This window comes from Oncorhynchus mykiss, chromosome 17 (assembly GCF_057628025.1).
Source record: "Oncorhynchus mykiss isolate SJ-2025 chromosome 17, ASM5762802v1, whole genome shotgun sequence".
NCBI classification, from domain to species: domain Eukaryota; kingdom Metazoa; phylum Chordata; class Actinopteri; order Salmoniformes; family Salmonidae; genus Oncorhynchus; species Oncorhynchus mykiss.
This window is the reverse complement of record NC_143038.1, coordinates 67,380,936-67,402,662: the sequence shown is the minus strand read 5'-3', so window position 1 is coordinate 67,402,662 and position 21,727 is coordinate 67,380,936. Positions and strand designations below refer to the sequence as shown.

At 42.3% G+C, this 21,727-nt stretch overlaps 2 protein-coding genes across 3 annotated transcripts in view; both read right to left on the bottom strand.

Annotated features, from left to right (window-relative positions):
- The window catches only part of LOC110493277 (rho guanine nucleotide exchange factor 3), a 104,365-nt gene extending 95,586 nt beyond the window's left edge, over positions 1-8,779 (bottom strand). Inside the window, exon 1 of the mRNA XM_036950798.2 lies at positions 8,411-8,779. Within this exon, the coding sequence (XP_036806693.2) occupies positions 8,411-8,445 (35 nt within the window). The 5' untranslated portion in view covers positions 8,446-8,779. The remainder of the gene's footprint in view (positions 1-8,410) is intronic.
- Positions 8,780-12,774: 3,995 nt separating this feature from the next.
- The window catches only part of LOC110494741 (interleukin-17 receptor D), a 57,191-nt gene continuing 48,238 nt past the window's right edge, over positions 12,775-21,727 (bottom strand). For both annotated transcript variants that reach the window (XM_036950789.2, XM_090206415.1), the window contains 9 exons: positions 21,650-21,694; positions 21,244-21,395; positions 19,567-19,632; positions 19,350-19,404; positions 18,355-18,465; positions 17,940-18,124; positions 17,364-17,538; positions 15,357-16,241; positions 12,775-14,234 (listed from right to left, as the gene is read on the bottom strand). In XM_036950789.2, coding sequence (XP_036806684.1) covers positions 14,101-14,234; positions 15,357-16,241; positions 17,364-17,538; positions 17,940-18,124; positions 18,355-18,465; positions 19,350-19,404; positions 19,567-19,632; positions 21,244-21,395; positions 21,650-21,694 — 1,808 coding nt within the window. In that variant the 3' untranslated portion in view covers positions 12,775-14,100. The remainder of the gene's footprint in view (positions 14,235-15,356; positions 16,242-17,363; positions 17,539-17,939; positions 18,125-18,354; positions 18,466-19,349; positions 19,405-19,566; positions 19,633-21,243; positions 21,396-21,649; positions 21,695-21,727) is intronic.

Sequence of the window (21,727 nt, the reverse complement as noted above, 5' to 3'; positions counted from 1 at the left end):
GAAAACTATGATTAGATGGGAACGTGATGCATGGCGAATCTGTGTGTAGACTAATTACTGAGAACATTAACCGTCATCTTTTAATTACAAGGTTTCATCATGTAAAAAAAACAACCTATGAGCCCACTGTAAACACCCTGTAAATACCACTACATGACAAGGTCAACACACGCAGGAGGGTCTGCGTTTCCAGATTACCACATGGCCAAAACAGAGGTGGTTTGGTGAACCATGCTCGTCTGATGATCCTTACCTAAGACTTGAAGACGTGCAACCTCAGGCAACTGCTAGAGAGAGAACAGACTAGAAGACTTGTGCTTCAGTCTGAAGATCCTCATGCAGATTGAAACTTTCCGTACTCTGAATCTGTATATTGGACTTCGAAAACACCATAAATTCAACATAGAAAACTGTTTTTCTTCTGTCCTCTGTGTTGGACATGAATTTGGAGGCGCTACAATTCGGGGGACTTCCCTAACTCTCTCTCGCTCTCTAAACTGGAGCTCCATCACCTGGCCATCAGTCCCCGAGGAAACTATCTTGGAGCAACTGTCAACTTGGCTTTTTCACTTCTGTCTGACTTAAAAACTGCTAAAAGCTTCCATTGCCAGGAGTTAGCAGTTGAAAGTCCATTGTGGCAGCGTTGTTTAAGGAGACATATATATCTGTCTGCTGAGTACTGCTGTAATTTTAAAAGATGGTGTGGGAAAATGAGGCTATGGGGAACATTTGCAAGTTCAATTTGAACACCACCCTGATGAAGGATGTTACTAAGAGAAAGATACACATATATAGAGGTAGAGATTAGTGGGGAGAGAAATAGAGAGAGAGAGACAGAAAGGGAGGGGCACTGTGAGACAATCCTCTGTTTCCTGTCCTCTCTCACTGTACCTGGGACTGGAAAGGAAAGCCTGCTGACCCCCCCCCCCCCCCCCCCCCACTCACATCTGTTTCCTGAGCATTGGGTACATTGCAAGAACATTCCGGTGTCCAGTTTTCTGAAGGTTAGGAGAATATTCCATCAACGTCCCACCAAGCGTGCACAGGACATGGTTGTTCTCAGAGTATAAGATATTAATATTCTAGACACGTTTCATGAGAACGTTACAAGAACGTTTCTGTGCATCAGTTGTCATGACGTCGCCTGTTGGTTCCAAAGAAATGTTCCCCCTCCCACCAAAAAATGCTAACACACATCACGCCTTGTTACTGTTGCCAAGGCTCTTTTTGTCTGTTGGCAAGGGATACTCACACACAAACATGATTACATTGTGCATGTTCATTCATACAGTAATTATTATTCAAGAAGTTTTCACCTGGGATTTAAACTCACAACCTCTTGGTTAATGGCATTCAGCTCTTCCTGATATGCCACAATTGCTGTGTCAGTTATCAATTAATTTGACTATCCTCTCATCATTGATTTGATTGACATAATTCAACAATTTAAGGGCTTTCTGTATAGTTGTCTAATTTTGGTGGGGCATATTAACAATTTTTACTCATGAATCACAATGTGTGTACTTTTTTCACCCTGTATCTATTAAATGGCTATTCTGTATAGGCCCACATCGGATCACCCTGTATCTTATTAAATGGCTATTCTGTATAGGCCCACATCGGATCACCCTGTATCAACCACACCTTCATTTTATTCATCCCTATCAACTGTAGAAGTCCAACTTATCAACTAGTGATAAAGGTCTGGCAGAGGAACTGGACACTCAGGTGAGACTCCTCCATGTAAACCATCCCCTACGGTGGAGTTTGATTGGTTCACAACGGGTGGTGCCCGGTCTGCCCACCAATACCATGAGAGAACAGAGAGTAACAACCAGAGGAGAGTGCAATGCGGAGCTGGTAAGAATTAATACGTGCACACACACATACACATGAACACACGCACACACACACACACTACCTGAAACAGTAAGTCCTTATCTCTCACTCTCTGATAACAGCTGGTGTCTCCTCTCCTAGCACCTAGCAACTACTGCTGTGTGTGCACAACTTTCTCACACACACCATTTTCTATCAGTAGGCTGGCTGAGACTTTACAGCTTTACAGCATCACTGTGAGTGGATGGTAAATACATTATGTTAACCAGGTAAAAATACTATATTACTATAGTACTATATAATATACTATATTACTATAGTACTATATAACATACTATATTACTGCTTTGGCAGAGCCTATCACACTCAAATAATCGTCTCAAAATGTGATCCAGTTGAGTGAATACACACACAGCTGTTTACCAGCGAGGTTGTACGGCTTGTTTACCAACTTGTTAACCAAGGAGACAAGCAAACACACAAGGAAGCACAGATAACACAGCTTCAAGTTCCTAGTCTATTAAATACATATAAAGATTAAAGAGTGACTGCAATTCCTGATTTGGCCTGGTTTTAGATTTGGTTCATCACTAAAATATTAGCAGCCACGAATGAATTCAAACGCGAGTTGGTTTTGGGGTGTGGCTTGATGTTGGTGTCTCTTGTTTGTGTTTAACGGTGGGTTGAGTTAGACAACTTATTTTGAAAATTAGCTTTAGCCGGCTGGTGTGCGACCTTGGAAAAATGTATTTAAATACATTTTTGTTGCAAAATGTATTTCCTTGTTGCAAAATTTATTTCACAACAAAGCCTCCTTCACTCATGCTGCCAAACATACCCTCGTAAAACTGACAATCCTACTGATCCTTGACTTCGGCAATGTCATTTACAAATTAGCCTCCAACACTCTACTCAGCAAACTGGATGCAGTCTATCACAGTGCCATCCGTTTTGTCACCTAAGCCCCATATACTACCCACCACTGCGACCTGTATGCTCTCGTTGGCTGGCCCTCGCTACATATTTGTCGCCAAACCCACTGGCTCCAGGTCATCTATAAGTCTTTTCTAGGTATAGCTCCGCCTTTCCTTACAGTTCTCTGCTGCCAATGGCTGGAACGAATTGCAAAAATCACTGAAGTTGGAGACTTATATCTCCCTCACTAACTTTAAGTGTCAGCTGTCAGAGCAGCTTACCGATTGCTGCAGCTGTACACAGCCCATCTGTAAAAAGCCCATCCAGCCAACTACCTACCTCTTCCCCATATTTGTTTTTGTTTATCTGCTCTTTTGCACACCATTATTTCTACTTGCACATCCTCATCTGCACATATATCACTCCAGTGGAAATTGCTAAAATGTAATTACTTTGCCACTATTGGCCAATTTATTGCCTTACCTCCTTACGTCATTTGCACACACTGTATACAGATGTTCCTATTGTGTTATTGACTGTACGTTTGTTTATTCCATGTGTAACTCTGTGTTGTTGTTTTTGTCGCACTACTTTGCTTTATCTTGGCCAGGTCGCAGTTGTAAATGAGAACTTGTTCTCAACTAGCCTACCTGGTTAAATAAAGGTGAAATAAAATAAAATAAAATAAAATAGTTAGGGACTGTCAATAAATTGCACAATGTAAATGAGACAATACTTTTATGTTGCACACCTTTTAGTTCTCTCATTAAATGCTTTCAATATTTGTAAATGAATATCTACAATTTATAGCTGGTTTGAGGTTAGGTCAATGACATTTGGAGCTATAGGAATTGTACTATATTGTTCCATGTACATTGTGTAAATTACAGATGGTCCCTAACTAGCCCTATATGGATATCCAATGTCAACCTCAATCTACCACAGTGTTACGATTGTGTCACGTGCAGCTGCACTACAAATTGACGATTACTTGTGTGCTGTCGACTGTCGGCATGTGGTAAGGATTGAAACAAACCCAACATTCATTTATGTTGTGATGCAGTCACGACCACAAGTCTCACAAAACTCAGTGTTGGATGAGACTGACTTTCTGACTGAAATTATCCTATTTCCACTTTGTAGTCATTTTGGACAGTAGATAAATGTTTCTGACTCATATCGATGCCATATTTTCTAAATTAGCAGTTGGTTTTTAGGGGCAGCTGCTCTTTAAATGAATAATATAACGTTCTAGTTGCAGGAGAGAGAGTTCTCACAGATATGGACACTGCAGGGCAAAGGCAAATACGGAGACATCTGTATTCAACATGCTGACAGCACATGTACTGTAGTAATGTACCATAGTGGGCAGGGAGGGACAGATTCACACTGCCCACAGCTCCCCTCTTTAACTGCTAGGAGGGCCAGCCCATGATATATCATTGACGCACCACAATGTTTTCTCAGTACTCCCTATGCCTCCATTTTCCTATGGGAACACAGTATTGACTCGCATATGGTACAAGCCCAAAGGACAACCCCAATTCGAATGAGCTAACACATTGATATATTATTATATGACTACACCATAGTAATACATAGTAAATAAGACACTTATCAACTGAAGAAATACATAGTATACAACATGCTGTGTACTTGCTGTCCTTTTAATGGGCAGAATTAATCTCTTCCCAGTGGTGGAAAAAGTACCCAATTTTCATACTTGAGTAAATGTAAAGATACCTTAATAGAAAATGACTCAAGTAAAAATGAAATTCTCCCAGTAAAATACTACTTGAGCAAAAGTCTAAAAGTATCTGGTTTAAAATATAGTTAAAATATCAAAGGTAAAAGTATATACTATAAATCATTTCAAATTCCTTATTAAGCAAATCAGAAATACGGATAAGCCTTGGGCACACTCCAACACTGATATAATTTACAAATGGAGCATTCGTGTTTAGTGAGACCACCAGATCAGAGGCCCGAGTGGCAAATTGGTCTAAGGCACTGCATTTCAGTGCTCGAGGCGTCACTATAGACCCAAGTTTGATCCAGGGCTGTATCACAACAGGCCGTGATCGGGAGTCCCATAGGGCGGCGCACAATTTGCCCAGCGTCGTCCGGGTTAGGGGAGGGTTTGGCCAGGTTAGGGGAGGGTTTGGCCAGGTTAGGGGAGGGTTTGGCCAGGTTAGGGGAGGGTTTGGCCAGGTTAGGGGAGGGTTTGGCCAGGTTAGGCCGTCATTGTAAAATTAGAATTTGTTCTTAACTGACTTGCCTAGTTAAATAAAAAAAAGTGCTCTCTTGATAAGTGTGTGAATTTGACAATTTTCCTGTCCTGCTAAGCATTCTAAATGTACTTTTGGGCGTCAGGGAAAATGTAAGGAGTAAAAAGTACATTATTTTCTTTAGGAATGTAATGGAGTAAAAGTAAAAGTTGTCAAAAATATAAATGGTAAAGTACAGATACCCCCAAAAACTACTTAAGTAGTACTTTAAAGTATTGTACATCACTGTCTCTTCCTCATTTAAGACTATAGGGCGTAGTATAACCTTTCCTCTTTGACTGTTAGAACTTTCACTACCATCTAAACCTCAACTAGAGAAGAAGAGGTGTAACAGTAACTGCAAAAATAATCTCCCTGTCTTTCCCCTAAAGAATAGCTTTGTCCACTAGAACATTTTTAGACTTGGGGGGGAATTAAAAAATATATAGAGATTGTTTGTAAAGAGAAGAATAGAGTGGAATATTACTAAACGTTATTAGCAGGGATAAAGTTCCCACGCTACTAAACACACTGCTACCCTCTGCCCTGAGAGAGACCGGGAGAGAGTGTAGAGCGGGAGGGAGAGAGGGTAGAGAGGGAGGGAGGGAGGGAGGGAGGGAGAGAGGGAGGGAGAGAGAGAGAGGGAGGGAGAGAGGGAGGGAGAGAGGGAGGGAGGGAGGGAGAAAGGGAGAGATGGTAGAGAGGAAGGGAGAGAGGGTAGAGAGGGAGGGAGGGAGAGAGGGTAGAGAGGGGTGGAGAGAGGGTAGATAGGGAGGGAGAGAGAGTAGAGAGGGAGAGGGTAGATAGGGAGGGAGAGGGTAGAAAGGGAGGGAGAAAGGGAGAGATGGTAGATAGGGAGGGAGAGAGGGAGGGTAGAGAGGGAGGGAGGGAGGGAGGAAGAGAGGGTAGAGGGAGAGAGGGTAGAGAGGGAGGGAGAGAGAGGGTAGAGAGGGAGGGAGAAAGGGTAGAGAGGGAGGGAGAGAGGGTAGAGAGAGAGGGAGAGAGGGTAGAGAGGGAGGGGGAGAGGGAGGGAGAGAGGGAGGGAGAGAGGGAGGGAGAGAGGGTAGAGAGGGAGGGAGAGAGGAAGGGAGGGAGGGAGAGAGGGAGAGATGGTAGATAGAGAGGGAGAGATGGTAGATAGGGAGGGAGAGAGGGAGAGATGGTAGATAGGGAGGGAGAGAGGGAGAGATGGTAGATAGGGAGGGAGGGAGGGAGAGAGGGTAGAGAGGGAGGGAGAGAGGGAGAGATGGTAGATAGGGAGGGAGAGAGGGTAGATAGGGAGGGAGAGAGGGTAGAGTCGGAGGCAGGGAAATGGATGGGAGTGGTAACCATGAAAGCTCCCAACAACTTTCCAGTCCTCTGGAGGAGCTTTCCAGCAGCACTCTATGTCTGTGATTCCCACCACCACTCTGCAATCAGGCCTGCACAAAATCTGCCATTACCTCATTGGCCATGCTGAACTCAGCGAGTGTGTGAACTCATGTGTGTGAGGAAGAGACAGGAAACTTTCTAATTGACACTGTGGCAAATAGACAAATATAGATAAAAAAAAACATATACAGTAGGTAGAGACTGACTGAACTGAGGGAAGCCTGACAGTGAGAAACTACTAACATAGGCAGAAAACACAGGGAAGGGCTCTCGTTGGCCATGAACGTGTGAAAGGGAGAAAAAGAGAGAGAGGGACAGACAGAGAGAGAAAGAGAGAGAGAGATGATGAATAGAAAGAGAGAGAGGGACAGAGAGAGAGAAAGAGAGAGATGATGAATAGAAAGAGAGAGAAAAGGACCCGGAGAGAGGGTAGAGAGGGTAGAGAGGGAGAGAGAGAGGGTAGAGATAGCCCCAACCTCAGAGAAGCAATGCAGCCGTCAGTCCATGTCAAAAGATGATTTATTCTGCCACATTGAAAGGGGATTAGGTTGGGGATTAGGGGTGAGCATGCTGGTCCTCTGGTACTCTCCCTTGCCCTCTCTCCCTCTCTCATCAAAAGTAGTGCACTATGTACAGTAGGGAATAGTGTGCCAATTGGTATGCATGCTTGGGTTCACCCACTTCTGTGTTCACATCCAAAACTCTGACCTGTTCAGTTCACCCCATGTGTTCACATCCAAAACTCTGACCTGTTCACTTCAATCCATGTGTTCACAGACAAAAACCTGATTTGCCAGCTCCCACATACCACACAAATCCTGGTATGCACAAGCCTGAGACACTGTGTAGACAACCAGGGTACTACTACAACTCAACTGTGGCCTCAATAGTTGAGGCCTTAACACCTGCTGATTAAAAAGATGCGGCATGTGAAAATGAAAGACCGGCCGCCTCGTCTGTCATCATGGCTTTTGACTGAACGTTGAAATGTAGATGTGTATAATACCAACTGAGCGTAGCCAGTGAAATATTCCCATTTCTCAGTCAAAAACAACATCTTAAAAAGTGTATGAATGGCAGAGATTGATGAGAACACTCAAACAGTTCCTTTAAAGCTCCTTTCTGTCCACATGTGACAATAGTCCTATGTACATGGGTGAGAGAGAATAGAACAGAAACAATACGAAGAAGTGGAACAAATGAAACTGTGAAGAAGAAGAAGAATCCAAACTGCCAGGCAGTAGCTGGGATTCCTGAAAGTTGTGACAATACCAGCCTCAAAGAGACAGCTGCATTCCAACACCTTGATGATGTTTGCTCTCCTAAAGACCACGAATGGGAGGCCAAAGACGTGACAAAACATTACAAGTACCAGAGGCCACCAGTGTCTGACCCTGAGGACTGACTCTGCTGGTAGACAGAAAGGCACACACAGTAAATCACAGACAACTGGGGAAACTTCAGTCATCAGCTACAGTAGAATTAGAAGTAGGTTCCTACAGTTGGCCACTTGAACTCTTGGTGACCTCATTATGAGCCCATTCTGACATCACGCAGGTCGATATGTGAGAGATTGAGTATAAAAATGATAAAATTGTCTTGGCAATGCTTTCCTGAATTGACAAATGAAGCTGTGTGTATGTGGGATAAAGGTTGCATAATTATAAACTTCCTCATCATCTTCACCCATATCCACCACCACCACACAAGCTGAGTTAAAATATAGGCTACAGTTGGTCATAGGAATTACCTACTGACTATACTCTACAATGTCATGCAAAGAAGATTATTACTCAATGTTACTCAGGTTCAGGTTTACATCATAAAGTTCATGATTTAGAACCTGTTAACAGTTTATTGAGCCTACATTCTACCCCATACAATGTATCCCATACAATGTAGGCCAAGAAATATAACAAATAAACCACAACATGTTTGTAGTTGGTGTTGACTATATTTATGGAAATTATGGCAAGTCTGATTGGTTGAGTTTGAGTTAAAATAGAAAGACATCTTACCCTGAAACGTCTTTGTTTCCATCGCTTGTTTGCATGTGATTTGAGTTCTTCCACTGTAATATATTCCCCAAAAAACTAAAACGTTTTTCGAACGAGGAAACAAGTAATCTATAAACGTCTCGTCATACATAGACTGTCAACTCCAAACAGTCCCGGTTAAAAAACTAATAAACTACTTTTTTCCGCTTATAATAATGACAAAGTTTTACTTTGAATCGCCAATATTTACATACACTACGTATCGCCCTTGAAATAGTCTATCTTTGTTTTTAACCATCAGGTGTTACGCCTACGGTTGTTTCACGCCTTGGTGCCTCACGGAACACAGATTCGGGTCCACTGTGGAGTTGAATAGCGGCTCCAAGCACCGCCCATAAACACTGCCTGTTTGTGTGTGTCACCGAAGTGGGTTTTTTACAGTGAGATAATACAGTACAGTGCACACCATGGGAAATTACAATCATAAATAATAGCCTACAGGAAGTGTAGTCATCGGTGTGATTTCTAATCCGCTCTTTACACCAATGTTCTCTTTTCAATAGTACATTATATTCACCACTGGAAACTAATCTACACCATCTAAAAAGGACGATTATTAACGGTTAATACACTTTCCATATTGCTACTGAATTTAAGCGTGACTGTCAGTTCTAATGAAAGCCATAATGTCTATAATAGACAAACATGTGACTTCATTTGTAGGTTGGAGGAAATATGTATAGCTTTTACAAAGGTTTACTTCTATCCCAAACATTATGACACCACGTGTGACAGTTACTGAAACACGCAATAATAGGATACATTGTATCATAACTGTATCTTAACCAGGACCTTGGATTTACAATACACAGTGCACTTGGCCCAGAGCTACAGTCACCTCTGCCGAGTCCCGGCTTGAACAAAGCGAAGATTGAACTCCTCCTCCACATTTACTGGTTTGGTTGAGTAGCGCACAAGAAAGAACCTCCACCGACAGTTGTTTTTCATCTTTTCAAGACCGGTATGTAGGGTAGGGATCATCAACTAGATTCAGCCACCGGACGAATTTTTTGTTGCGCGGATTTTCGGGGAGCCGGAAGATAATTAGAAATAATATGTAGACTGCAAATTGACCCCAAGAAGACCAAACATATTTGACTAAAACACATATTTCAAACCGTGCTGACATTTTTCGAATATTTTTTCATATAAATAATAGCAGGTGTTCCTAATGTTTTCTACAGTCAGTGTTATATGCATATATATTTATTGCTCAGAAAACTTGAAGTGCCAAATAAAACCACAGTGTGCTGCCAGTTAGGGAACCCTGACTTAGGGGATCTAGTTTCAGGCGTTTCTTTGACGCCTGCTATGTATTGTACAGGGAAATCAGTTGCTCACTCAATTGGTCTACCACTTCAAATAGCACTTCAACTGGGAACATATCAAATACACTTCTCTGTTTCCAAATAAAAAGCGTAAATGATATTGTAACAGATTGTGTTCTTCATGTTTAGTTTTTGAGCAGGAAAAAACATTTCGTTTTGTGGAGCCATCATTGCAAGTCCCATCTCCTTGACCTGGTTGTCCGAGGCTAGAATCAAAGTTGTAAATAATTATTTATTTCAATTTATGTTTATTTCCTACATTAGAGTACTATAAAACAGTATATAATGTAGAAAAAAAACGAAGAATCTAAAAACTATACAAAACTGGAATAAAACAGATTTTATTTAACTACTTTTACATATTTACAAAGCCCTGTAAAAAAATGACTGGTACTGAAACCCTTGACCGTTTACACGTTTTGTTATGTTACAGCCTTATTCTAAAATTGATACAATTGTATTTTTTCCCCTCATCAAATCTACACACAATACCCCATAATGCCAAAGCAAAAATAGGTTTTTAGAAAATGGTCCAAATGTATTAAAAAAATATGTATATATATCACATTCAGAACCTTTACTCAGTACTTTGTTGAAGCACATTTGTCAGCGATTACAGCCTTGAGTTTTCTTAGGTATGACACTACAAGCTTGGCACATCTGTATTTGGGGAGTTTCTCCCATTCTCCTCTGCAGATCCTATCAAGCCCTTTCAGGTTGGATGGGGAGTGTCGCTGCACAGCTATTTTCAGGTCTCTCCAGAGATGTTCGATCAGTGCTGCAGACAAGGTTGTCCTTCTGGAAAGTTCTCCCATCTCCACAGATTAACTCTGGAGCTCTGTCAGAGTGACCATTGGGTTCTTGGTCACCTCCCTGACCAAGGCCCTTCTCTCCAGATTGCTCAGTTTGGCGGGGCTGCCAGCTCTAAGAAGACTCGAGGTGGTTCCAAACTGCTTCCATTTAAGAATGATGGAGGCCACTCTGTTCTTGGGGACCTTCAATACTTCCCCAGGTCTGTGCCTTGACACAATCCTGTCTCAGAGCTCTATGGACAATTCCTTCCACCTCATGGCTTTGTTTTTGCTCTGACATGCACTGTCAACTGTGGGACCTTGTATAGACAGTTGTGTGCCTTTCCACATCATGTCCAAGCAATTGAATATACCACAGGTGGACTCCAATCAAGTTGTAGAAACATCTCAATGATCATCAATGGAAACAGGATGCACCTGAGCTCAATTTCAAGTCTTATAGCAAAGGGGCTAAATACTTATGTAAATAAGGTATTTCTGTTTTTTAAATTTTCTGTACAATTTCAAACATTTCTAAAAACCTGTTTTCACTTTGTCATTACTGGGTATTGTGTGTAGATTGATGACCACGTGTTAATTTAATCAATTTTTGAATACGGCTGTAACTTTAACAAAATGGGGGAAAAGTCAAGGGGTCTGAATACTTTCCGAATGCGCTGAATTCGTTTTTTCTCTTTAAGAGTTGAATAACAGTATATTTCCCAAGTTTCAAATAAAGACATTTAGTTTATGAAATTGCTCCTAAAATGGACACCCCTGTCCACTCTTCTGATGGAGACAAAAAAAATGCAGAACTGCTGGTGTCAAATATATGATCAAATAGTGTGGGTACTCCTGGGGTGGTAACCATATTACCGCAACACCGGCTTTCTCCAAGCTCTGATGCTGCTGACGGTCATTAGTAGTCTTCCAAGATTGCTAACTGCCTGGTACTCAGCACTCGATTGTCCCTCTAATCATTCTGACATAAATGCAAATGTAATCAAAAATGTAATCAAACACTTCATGAGACATTTCACAGATATATTATTTAGTATATGTAAAGACAAGATTAAATCAAGAATAGTCTGATGTGTGAAAATATTAGCTTATCACTAATATTGATGGGCTGATATTGCAAGAAACAATCCCTTTTTTTGTGAATTTTTCTAATCATAGTCACACACCTCATGTAGGCCAGCCCATAGGTCTATATGTTTTGATAAAGGTTATTATCACATCTAAAGTGGCCAAATAATTTCTTAAAATGAAGTACATTAATCTGCTTTACAAGGGTGGTAGAGCCTAACTGGCATACATACTTAAGCAGCGCGTGAGTCTCAAGTTCGGAGAAGAAAATGTTCAGCATAAAAATGCACCTTTATAATAAAAGCATTACATGCATAATAGCATAATGCATAAAGTCACTTTTGATAATGGCCTACTGCCATGTGTGCATTGCTGCGCTTATGTGATGAAATAGGCTAATAGTTTATCACATTTTAAGATAAACGTTCCGATCTGTTGCTTCAGTCTCATCGCGTAAAAAAGCTTGTTTAATGCTAGTGGTTGTAATAATTTGGGATCTATCACATCCCACAACTGTCCCAGACTATGTTTGGAATTTTTATTTCTCGCAAAGAATAGAATAAGTCAACTTTTGTACTATGGGGGATAGTAGATTGACATAGACTAGTGCTTTTGCTGTTCATTAGGCCTACTCATCTTGTTGGTTGACAAAAAGTAAATGTGGACTCTTCTTCCAATATATTCAATATGTACTCGGAATTGGATAAGGAGTTGTGTTCCCGAAGGGTTGCTCTTCACTTGTAGCTTGTGAGAACGACCTGAGCCATGTGAGTGAGGGGTGCTTCGAAGCATGTAGCAATCAGGGAGAAAGGAACAACGGGTACTGGCCGCCAAACGCACAACTTGCTTTAGGGTGCATCGGCCACACAAAGGGGATGCCCCTGGGAAATTCGAGGCATTGTCAAGCGCTTGTCAAATTGTGAATGAGAGACTGATGAAGTGTGTAGGCAACAGCCAGCGCAAAAAAAAAACTAAGCAGAGCACATGCCTTTCAAACAACTTTTTTCAAATGATCATTAGTCTCATCATGCAGCCTTACAATGTATTAAAAAATCAAAACATACAGCCCAACGTTTGTTGAACAACTAAAGTTACATTAATAATTTTAAATTAAGCATATCGGAGTATCTATTTGTTTGTTAACCGCTCAAAACAGAATAGCACATGTGCACACCCCTCAAATCATTTGGAGAAAACATCCTTTATATTTTATTCAGCTTTGTTCAATTGTATTTTTCATACTATAAAATAATATAAAATAATGCCATGGAATTCTAACCAAATTTTGTCTGCTAAATGAACTATTGTAGCCAACAGCCACATGGCACAGCCAGATCAGGACATAACATAAGGACAACTCAGAGGATGCTATTCAGTTCTTCTGAAATAGACTATATTATCTTCACCATCATGTTTCTTTAGACCGGTCTAAAATAATAATGGATTTATTGTGAAGGTGTTGGCTTTATTACATGGATTTAGTAGACTTTTTAAAATGTAGATGATCCAAATGTCTGCATCAGTGGCTTGTAGGCAATGTGTGGAAACCAGGAGATGCTAAATGTGTTTATGTTAATTGACGGTCAATTACCGTGAGACCGACAGTTATTTGCTTGATAATCACCTGGCTGACGAGATGTCATGAACCGCCACAGCCCTAGGTACTCCCAATATATCTGATCTCTTACACAAGAGTTGTCAAACCTTTTCTATTAGTAAAACAAATTGGTGTGAAAACTACATTAAAAAAAAACAAGTAAAAGTGTTTTGACACAATAATTTCAGCTCCTTGTATCCTTAAAAAGTAATTTCATATTTCATAATTTTCAATAAATTAGAATGAAGTAACAAACCAACGTTCTCTCACTTAAAAGAGCATGGTCATCACTACTGGCTCACGAAATTGTCCCAGTTAGAAACACACTACATCTGGTGTTGAAGTCGCAGATTTTTTGTTCAAGCCCAGCACTAACACACCTAATTCAAGTAATCTAGGGTTGATGATTATTAGAGTTGAAGCAGGTGTGTTAGTAAACTAGTAACCTGGTATGGGATGTTTTAAAGGGAAGATCTGGCCTAGTCTAAAATAAACACCGTTAGAACACTAACAAATACAGGACAGCGATGCAAAACAACATACAACCATTTGATTAAATAACGCCTTGTCTTCACACAACTTAGAACGTTCACAAAACCCTCTGTGTTCTAAAACAATGACATCAACATTCCTCAGTGTTCTATCAGCCACAAGTCCACAGAGATTCCATAGCGGATGACATCACTGACATCCATGGGCTTGGTTACCGTACACTGTTCATTTGGGATTCAATGTTTTAGATAGCTCGTACAACTCAGGATGATGGTCCGTATCAAGGCAGTGTCTTTGAAGGCAGTAAAGTGTCGTTATGGGTGTCCAGGTACTGTAAAGTCGTTGTTCCGTTCACTACAAGGGAGGAACAGGAACAGGAGGGAGCCCCAGTCCTTCAGACTGCTTTAGATGGTGTTGGTGGAGCTCAGCTTTACAGATGGTTGCCATGGCGCAGCGCAGAGAGCTGACAGCAGGTGGCTCCTCATCACCTGGAGACACACAAGATGAAGAGATATTCAGCAACTTCTGGAGGCACAGCAAACATAATTCAACACAAATGGCGTCACTTTAGCAACAGGCCATGGGCCAGATGTAAAAATACAGTACTTTAAAATACAAGTTATTAGTAGCACAGCTGCTTCAACTAATCAAGGGCTTGATGCTTAGTTGAACATGTTGATTTCAGGTGTGCTAGAACAAAGAAAGGGGTGGGAATTAGTGACTTTTTCCATTTCCACCCCTGAATACGCCCAGTCGGTATTAGACAGAACGTCACGGTCTCCACCCGCCTGTGGGGAAAACAACCTGTGGTTACCTAGGTTACTTCATCGGCTCACAGCAAAAACCTTTTTTCAAACACACTTTTTTTGTTGTCTTCTTGTTTCAGTCAATAACAAAACTAATATTTAAGAAAAGTCCAACATGTAATTTTTTGACTTTTCAACATTGCCTGCTCCCGAGTGTTCTCACTCCTTATAAAAACATAATATTGCCCCTTTTCATGATGGCGATGGCAGCCACATGAGTGAGTGAGGCTCCATTTCCCTACTCGGGAGCGTTGTGGACCGCAGGTCAGGGTTTTTGGCCTGGTTACATGTACATTGAACAACAAAGCTGCTTTTCAGCACGTCTTCTTTTTTCTTTAATATATATAAAAAAAAACTGACAAAGAAGTTGGATCTTTTACAATGGGAGTCAATGGGAAAGAATGTTTGTTTTCCCCAATTTGTGGGCGAGGGGAATTGATTCTTATGAATATGGACACGGTGTATAAAACTATTCTGTGAAACGACCAGGAGTCCCTCAGGAGTGGTTTGAGAAACTCTGTTATGATGTCAGTCTGACTGACTCATCAGACTGAATCATCTCTGATTCAAATTAGATGACTCATTGTCAATCTGACCCATGGTTCACTATCAGTCCTGCTGTATTTGAATGTGAAAATGTCATACATCATTTTAGGCATTTTTAGGCAATGGGCTTTAAATCCGACTCATTCACAATCTGATTCATGATTCATGACCACATATGGAAGATATGTTTCATGACTATTTGTATGTGAAAATGTCATACAACATCCTTTTAGGCATTTTTAGTCATTGGTCTCTTACCCAGTCCGGAAGAAGATGATTCGCTTTCGGCCAGAGAGGAGGAGTCAGCCTGGTCAGGTGACAGGCCCTCCATGAGGGGGATGGACAGCTCAGAGGAAGGCACTGACGAATCATAGATCCCCGAGTCCCTGGGCATCTCTGGAGGACTGGCCGAGCCGTCCCCAGCCTGAGGAGGGACCACAGGCCTCAGAGACCCCAGACCCAGAGGACCCAGACCAGATGAGGCCCCCGACAGCCCCCCGATCTCCCCCTGAGAGAGGCTGGAGCCAGGCCCAGGCCCCACAGGTCTGTCCAGGGAGCAGTGGGCCAGACTGAGGTTGGGTGGGAGAGACGTGAGCAGCACATTCCTCTTCAGAGTACCCTCACTTTCTGATGGCAACTTAAACAGAACCTCATTGAGCACCAGCCCAGAGTCAAACTTCTCCATGTGAGGTGATGATGACGAAGACGTTCTGGCGGCGTCACGCTGCTTCGGAGGCGGGGCTGGGGGGGCAGGCATCAGCTGCCTCTCGAACCAATCAGGCTCCAGAGAAATGTGCTGGTGCATGTTACAGATGGCTACGTATAGAGACCGCCCCGACTTGCTCCGGAAGTAGTTCCTCTTGCTGATGTTGAGAGGCTGCGGTTCGCGCTCTGGTAAACTGAGCTGTCGAGAGTGGAGGAGGCTGAACATCTGAGGGAGCTGATCCATGAGCTTAAACTTGGGAGCCAGGCTCAGCATGGTGGGGACATCGCTCTCGTGGGAGTAGTCGAAGTAGATGGCCATGAAACGAGACAGGTCCTGGTCTTTCTGGCACCCCTCGCGAAGCTTCTCTGCGATCATTGCCACGGCAACGATGAAGAGCTCTGCTCCATTCGCTGCTGCCGCTGCTGCTGCTCCACCACCTGCTCCAAAACAAACCCAATGGACATAAGTCAGTGTCTTTGTGGTATCCTTACATTTTGGTAATTTAGCAGAAGTTCTTATCCGGAGCATTGTTGGGAGTAATGCAATACATATAACCCATTAGAGTATTCAGATTACTTTTTTTGTGGTAATGAGTAACCTAATACATTAGTTTGTCAATTTAAGAAATCAGTTACTTAGTTACTTTTACAATATTATTTCCCTTTTTCTGTTGACGAAAATTAAAAATGAAAATCCCTCCCTCCTAGGCTACATTCGTTCCACCCTCCTGTTACAGCATGAACATTGTGGCGGGTAGCTGGAATGGTAGCTGGCATGGTAGCTAGCATGGTAGCTGGTAGATAGCTAGCGAGATGGCAGAGACAATAGCCTTAATTGTGGAAGTATTCACATTACTTTGAATTGGTAGAAGAAAAGTACAGATGTTACTTGACTGACGATACTTGCAGGATTCACACGCAAACACAGGATCATCGGGTTCAGGTGAGTGCCCCAATTACTGCCTGGTAATAATAACACCTTAGTTAGGTGATCAGGTTATGCACAGTTGATAAGAACGGACATTTCTCCAGCTCAAAAGTAATGCAGCCCATTTAAAGGTGGTGTGCGCCCTCTACTGGGCATAAAAATGAATGACCAACACGCGCAAGGTATCTTCAGAGGGTTTTTTGTGTTTGGTAATGCAAAAGTAATGTAACAAGTTACTTTCCATGAAAGTAACATTCCCCAACACTGATCCAGAGCGATTTACATTCAGGGCATTTAACTGAGGTAGGTAAAACAGGTAGAGCCAGGTAGCCTAGCGGTTAAGAGCGAATCCCTGAGCCTGCAAGGTGAACACTTTTGAGAAAGGTAGCTAACCCCCAACAACAACTGCTCCCTGGGCGCCGATGACGTGGCACAAGGCATCCTCCCGCACCTCTCTGATTCAGAGGGGTTGGGTTAAATGCAGAAGACACATTTCGGTTGAATGCATTCAGTTGAGCAACTGACTTGGTCCCTTTCCCTAAAACAACCACAACTTGCAATGAAATGTATGAACCAGCTGTATATTATTTTTTGTTCAACTGTCAAATAAATTAAATCAATCAATCAAACACCTCCAGGGCAAGTTCTGGCTGGTGATTTCCCTCTGCGGTTTTTCTTCTCTACGTAGTACTTAAGGCCCTTGGAGCAGACAGTGATGATGTAGTGAGCCTCATCTATCTGCCGGCTCAGCCAGGACATCTGGCCCTCCTTACAGATCTGCAGGTGCTCCCATAGGTCCAGAGTCACCTAAGACACAATACAGAGGATCAAAGAGGTACGAGGTGTTAAAACAGGTGTCATAACATCACCTCTAGGAATAATTCAACCACAGACAGCAATAGTTAGGCAACGATTGCATATTCATATTATTATCATTATTATGGATTATTACTACAGAATACTAAACTATTCTTGAGTATGTACTGAGGTATTCCTCTTCTACTAGTAGTAATTCGCCTACTAGCCAGCAGGTGGCACACAACCCACATTCCAGACTTTCAAGCTTCTGCCATGTAGTCTGTTCACATTCAATTCCCTGGCCTGAGCCAACCCTCAGTTAACCCTTAATAGAGCTAAACTAAGGAGCTATCATCTAGATAAGGGGGTTTGTGCTCCAATGAGCATTATTTCTGAAGCTTAGTGCCTACCTCACAGCCACAGAAGTCCTGGAGGAAGAAGGCGAAGCTCTGTATGACAGCGAGGTGTTTGGGGCAGTCCTTAGTGGAGTAGCAGACAAACACCTTGGTCCGGGGCCAGGGCCTGTCTGCATTCAGAGCTGTGGTGTGAGACGATGACTCAGAGCTCTCCTCGTCCAGATGGGAGTAGATGTTCTCTAGATAGATAGATGGATAGATGGATGGCATATTAATAAAATGTTAATTCCATATTAAAAGGGTGAAAGGAAATGCATTGACACAGCAGCACTGGCCTAATCTACTAAACGTCTCATAATGTAAGTACATGTTGGAATACTTTAAAAGTTAGACTCGGTAAACAGACAGAATGGAGACTGAATGTAAAATGGAGTGCAGTAATATGAAAACAATGATAAAAGGAACATACCTTGTTGTTTCTTGCGGCACATGACGGTGAAGAGTGTAGCAAAGGCAGAAATGATGACCAGAGGAACAGTGATGGCCATGGCTCTGATAGGACCTGCCCACGGGGAGTGGGCTGGACATTATGGTAGAAATTAGAATAAACAAATTAGAATACATCTCATGAATCTGATAGGACCTGCCCACGGGGAGTGGGCTGGACACTATGGTAGAAATTAGAATAAACAAATTAGAATACATCTCATGAATCCGATAGGACCTGCCCACGGGGAGTGGGCTGGACATTATGGTAGAAATTAGAATAAACAAATTAGAATACATCTCATGAATCTGATAGGACCTGCCCACGGGGAGTGGGCTGGACATTATGGTAGAAATTAGAATAAACAAATTAGAATACATCTCATGAATCTGATAGGACCTGCCCACGGGGAGTGGGCTGGACATTATGGTAGAAATTAGAATAAACAAATTAGAATACATCTCATGAATCCGATAGGACCTGCCCACGGGGAGTGGGCTGGACATTATGGTAGAAATTAGAATAAACAAATTAGAATACATCTCATGAATCCGATAGGACCTGCCCACGGGGAGTGGGCTGGACATTATGGTAGAAATTAGAATAAATACATTAGAATACATCTCATCAATTCCACTTAGTGCTTGTTTTTAATTCTACAAAGTGTACACAAGACTTGAATACTAAGAGAACACTAAGAGAACACTCTTAGGTGATAATAATGTCCTCCAGTCATCAATCAATCACATTTATTTATAAAGCCCTTCTTACATCAGCTGATGTCACAAAGTGCTGTACATAAACCCAGCTTAAAACCCCAAACAGCGAGCAATGCAGGTGTAGAAGCACGTCATCCGTGCTTATGTCATCCGTGCTTATGTAATGTAATGAGAGTCTAGTAAAAAGTTATTGGTCCACAGAGAAGTGTGAGGCTATGATGGTATCTAGTGTGTCAGTCCAGAGGCAAGGTAGCTCACCTTGGCTCACGTGGTACTGGGCCTGTCTCCTGGTGGTGTTGGTGTCATCTCGCAGCTGCAGGACAAAAGATGTCGGTAAATATGAGCTGCAGGGTTTCTTTATGGTTTAGAATAGTATATCCATAAGCTTTCTTAAGTGTGATAGTATAATAATCATAACATACCATAGTCACAACCAGGAGAGAATCCTGCAGTAGTGTGAGGTCAGAATCCTTACCTCAATCGCATAGGTTCCTGGTATCACATCTTGAAGAACACATGTTGTTTTGGGCAGGTTTAACTCCTGTACAAAAAGAGAGTAAAGACGTGCATGATTATCAATGATCAACCATTTTCAACAGCAGCTAAATGTTCCTCCTGAAGGGATGTGTGTACATGTTACCGACTAAATCAATGCTGTTTCTGCGGTGATAATATCTTCACGTTGAATTTGGTACATAGCTGAGGAGTTTTCTGCATCTATGACTAGGGCTTTAGAATACTGACATAAAGATAGTTTCTTTCCACCTCATGTCCAAATAAACCCATTGTTGATGATATAAGCAGATCCTGTTTCAAACCACAGTGAGAGAAGGGACTTGATAGAACTAGCTAGGGGGGGCTTTGGCTTTTCTGCTTTCGTCATTGTTCACAGGCAGAACAACTGTAGGGCTGAGAGAGGACTTGACTGGAAGAGGAAGGGGGGAGATTATAGGTTTTTATCTTTCTCTCTCCAACTAAAACAATGCAACACGTTATGTCAACATGAGAGAGAAAGCCTCTACTCTCCTCCAGATCTCCTCCAGCTCTCCTCCAGCTCTCCACCAGCTCTCCTCCAGCTCTCCTCCAGCCTTGGGTAATGACAATCTGTTCTGCTGCTGGGAAAGTCTTCAGGACGTCAGAGTGGCTCTGACCAGACCTGGCACTCCAACAGGTTAAAGCATATGCTCAAAGTATTTGAAATAAATGTCAAATGCTATTAGAATACAGGTCTGCCTCAGAGTTGTTCTTCGTGTCACTGACAGAGAGAAAGAAAAATAAAGAGAGAAAGACAGAGAAATAGAGAGAGAGAGAGAGAGAGAGAGAGAGAGAGAGAGAGAGAGAGAGAGAGAGAGAGAGAGAGAGAGAGAGAGAGAGAGAGAGAGAGAGAGCAACAGAGCGCGAAAGAGAGAGCGAGAGAGCAACAGAGCGTGAAAGAGAGAGCGAGAGAGAGAGAGAGAGAGAGAGAGAGGAAAGTATGATAAGTCCACGGATGTCTCTCAGGAGGCCATAGATTGTCAGAGAGAGAGACAGAGAGAGAGAGAGAGAGAGAAAGGCCCAGCAGGCAGAGGCCTGGTAGAGGAGCCCAAGGCAGAAGACACGTCAACACACCGTATCCATACTACATCCTCCTCAGTGTCTGGGAAACACATTAGGAGCAGTATTCATACTACATCCTCCTCAGTGTCTGGGAAACACATTAGGAGCAGTATTCATAAAAAGAGTCTTAGACTAGGAGTGCTGATCTATGACCAGGTCCTCCCATTTCCATTTCCTGTATGCAGGTTGTATCACATCCGGCCGTGATTGGGAGTACCATAGGGAGGCGCACAATCGGCCCAGCGTCGTCCGGCTTTGGCCGGGGTAGGCCGTCCTTGTAAATAAGAATTTGTTCTTAAACTGACTTGCCTAGTTAAATAAAGGTTAAAATTGTAAAATATACAAATGTTTTTTAGGGTAGGCATAAGGCAAAACTGATCCTAGATCATCGGCACTTCTACTCTGATGAGCTTGATAAATGCAGGCTAAGTTGCAGCTCATCATTGCTTAATTATCACTGCTTATAAGAAAGGCCCTGAGATTTTCCTACCACACGATCTAACCAGGAAAATTTTGAGGCTCTGGAGCATACTTATAACATAATTTCCTTCCTTACCGGTTTGCAGCGTTTGAGCCTGAAGGGTCCCTCCTGTCGTAGTTTGTAGTACAGGTAGTAAACGGTGAAGCCGAAGGTGGAGGGGGCGTGGTCAAAGACAACATGGAGGTTGGTGCCCCGCTGAGAGATGTTGAGGGTCTTGGGCTTCCAGACTGATCACAACCACCAGACAGAAAGAAAGGTATGTATATGAGAAAATAGAGGAATGTCTATATCATTGCAATTAATCACAATGCCTTACACTCAACTCCATTACTATGCAATTATAAGGACATTAGTAGGCTATTTACTATGTAAAACATGTCAATACTATGTTGTTGATGTGTTAATAAAGTGTTGTTAATAGCATGATTACAGCATCGCACAGGTAGGTACAAGAGCAAGTAGATGTACAACGGGGACTCACATGGTTTGCAGACGAGGTTGTCGGGTCCCAGAAGCACTTCACAGGCTGAGAACAAACACACAATTACAACGGGAGTCT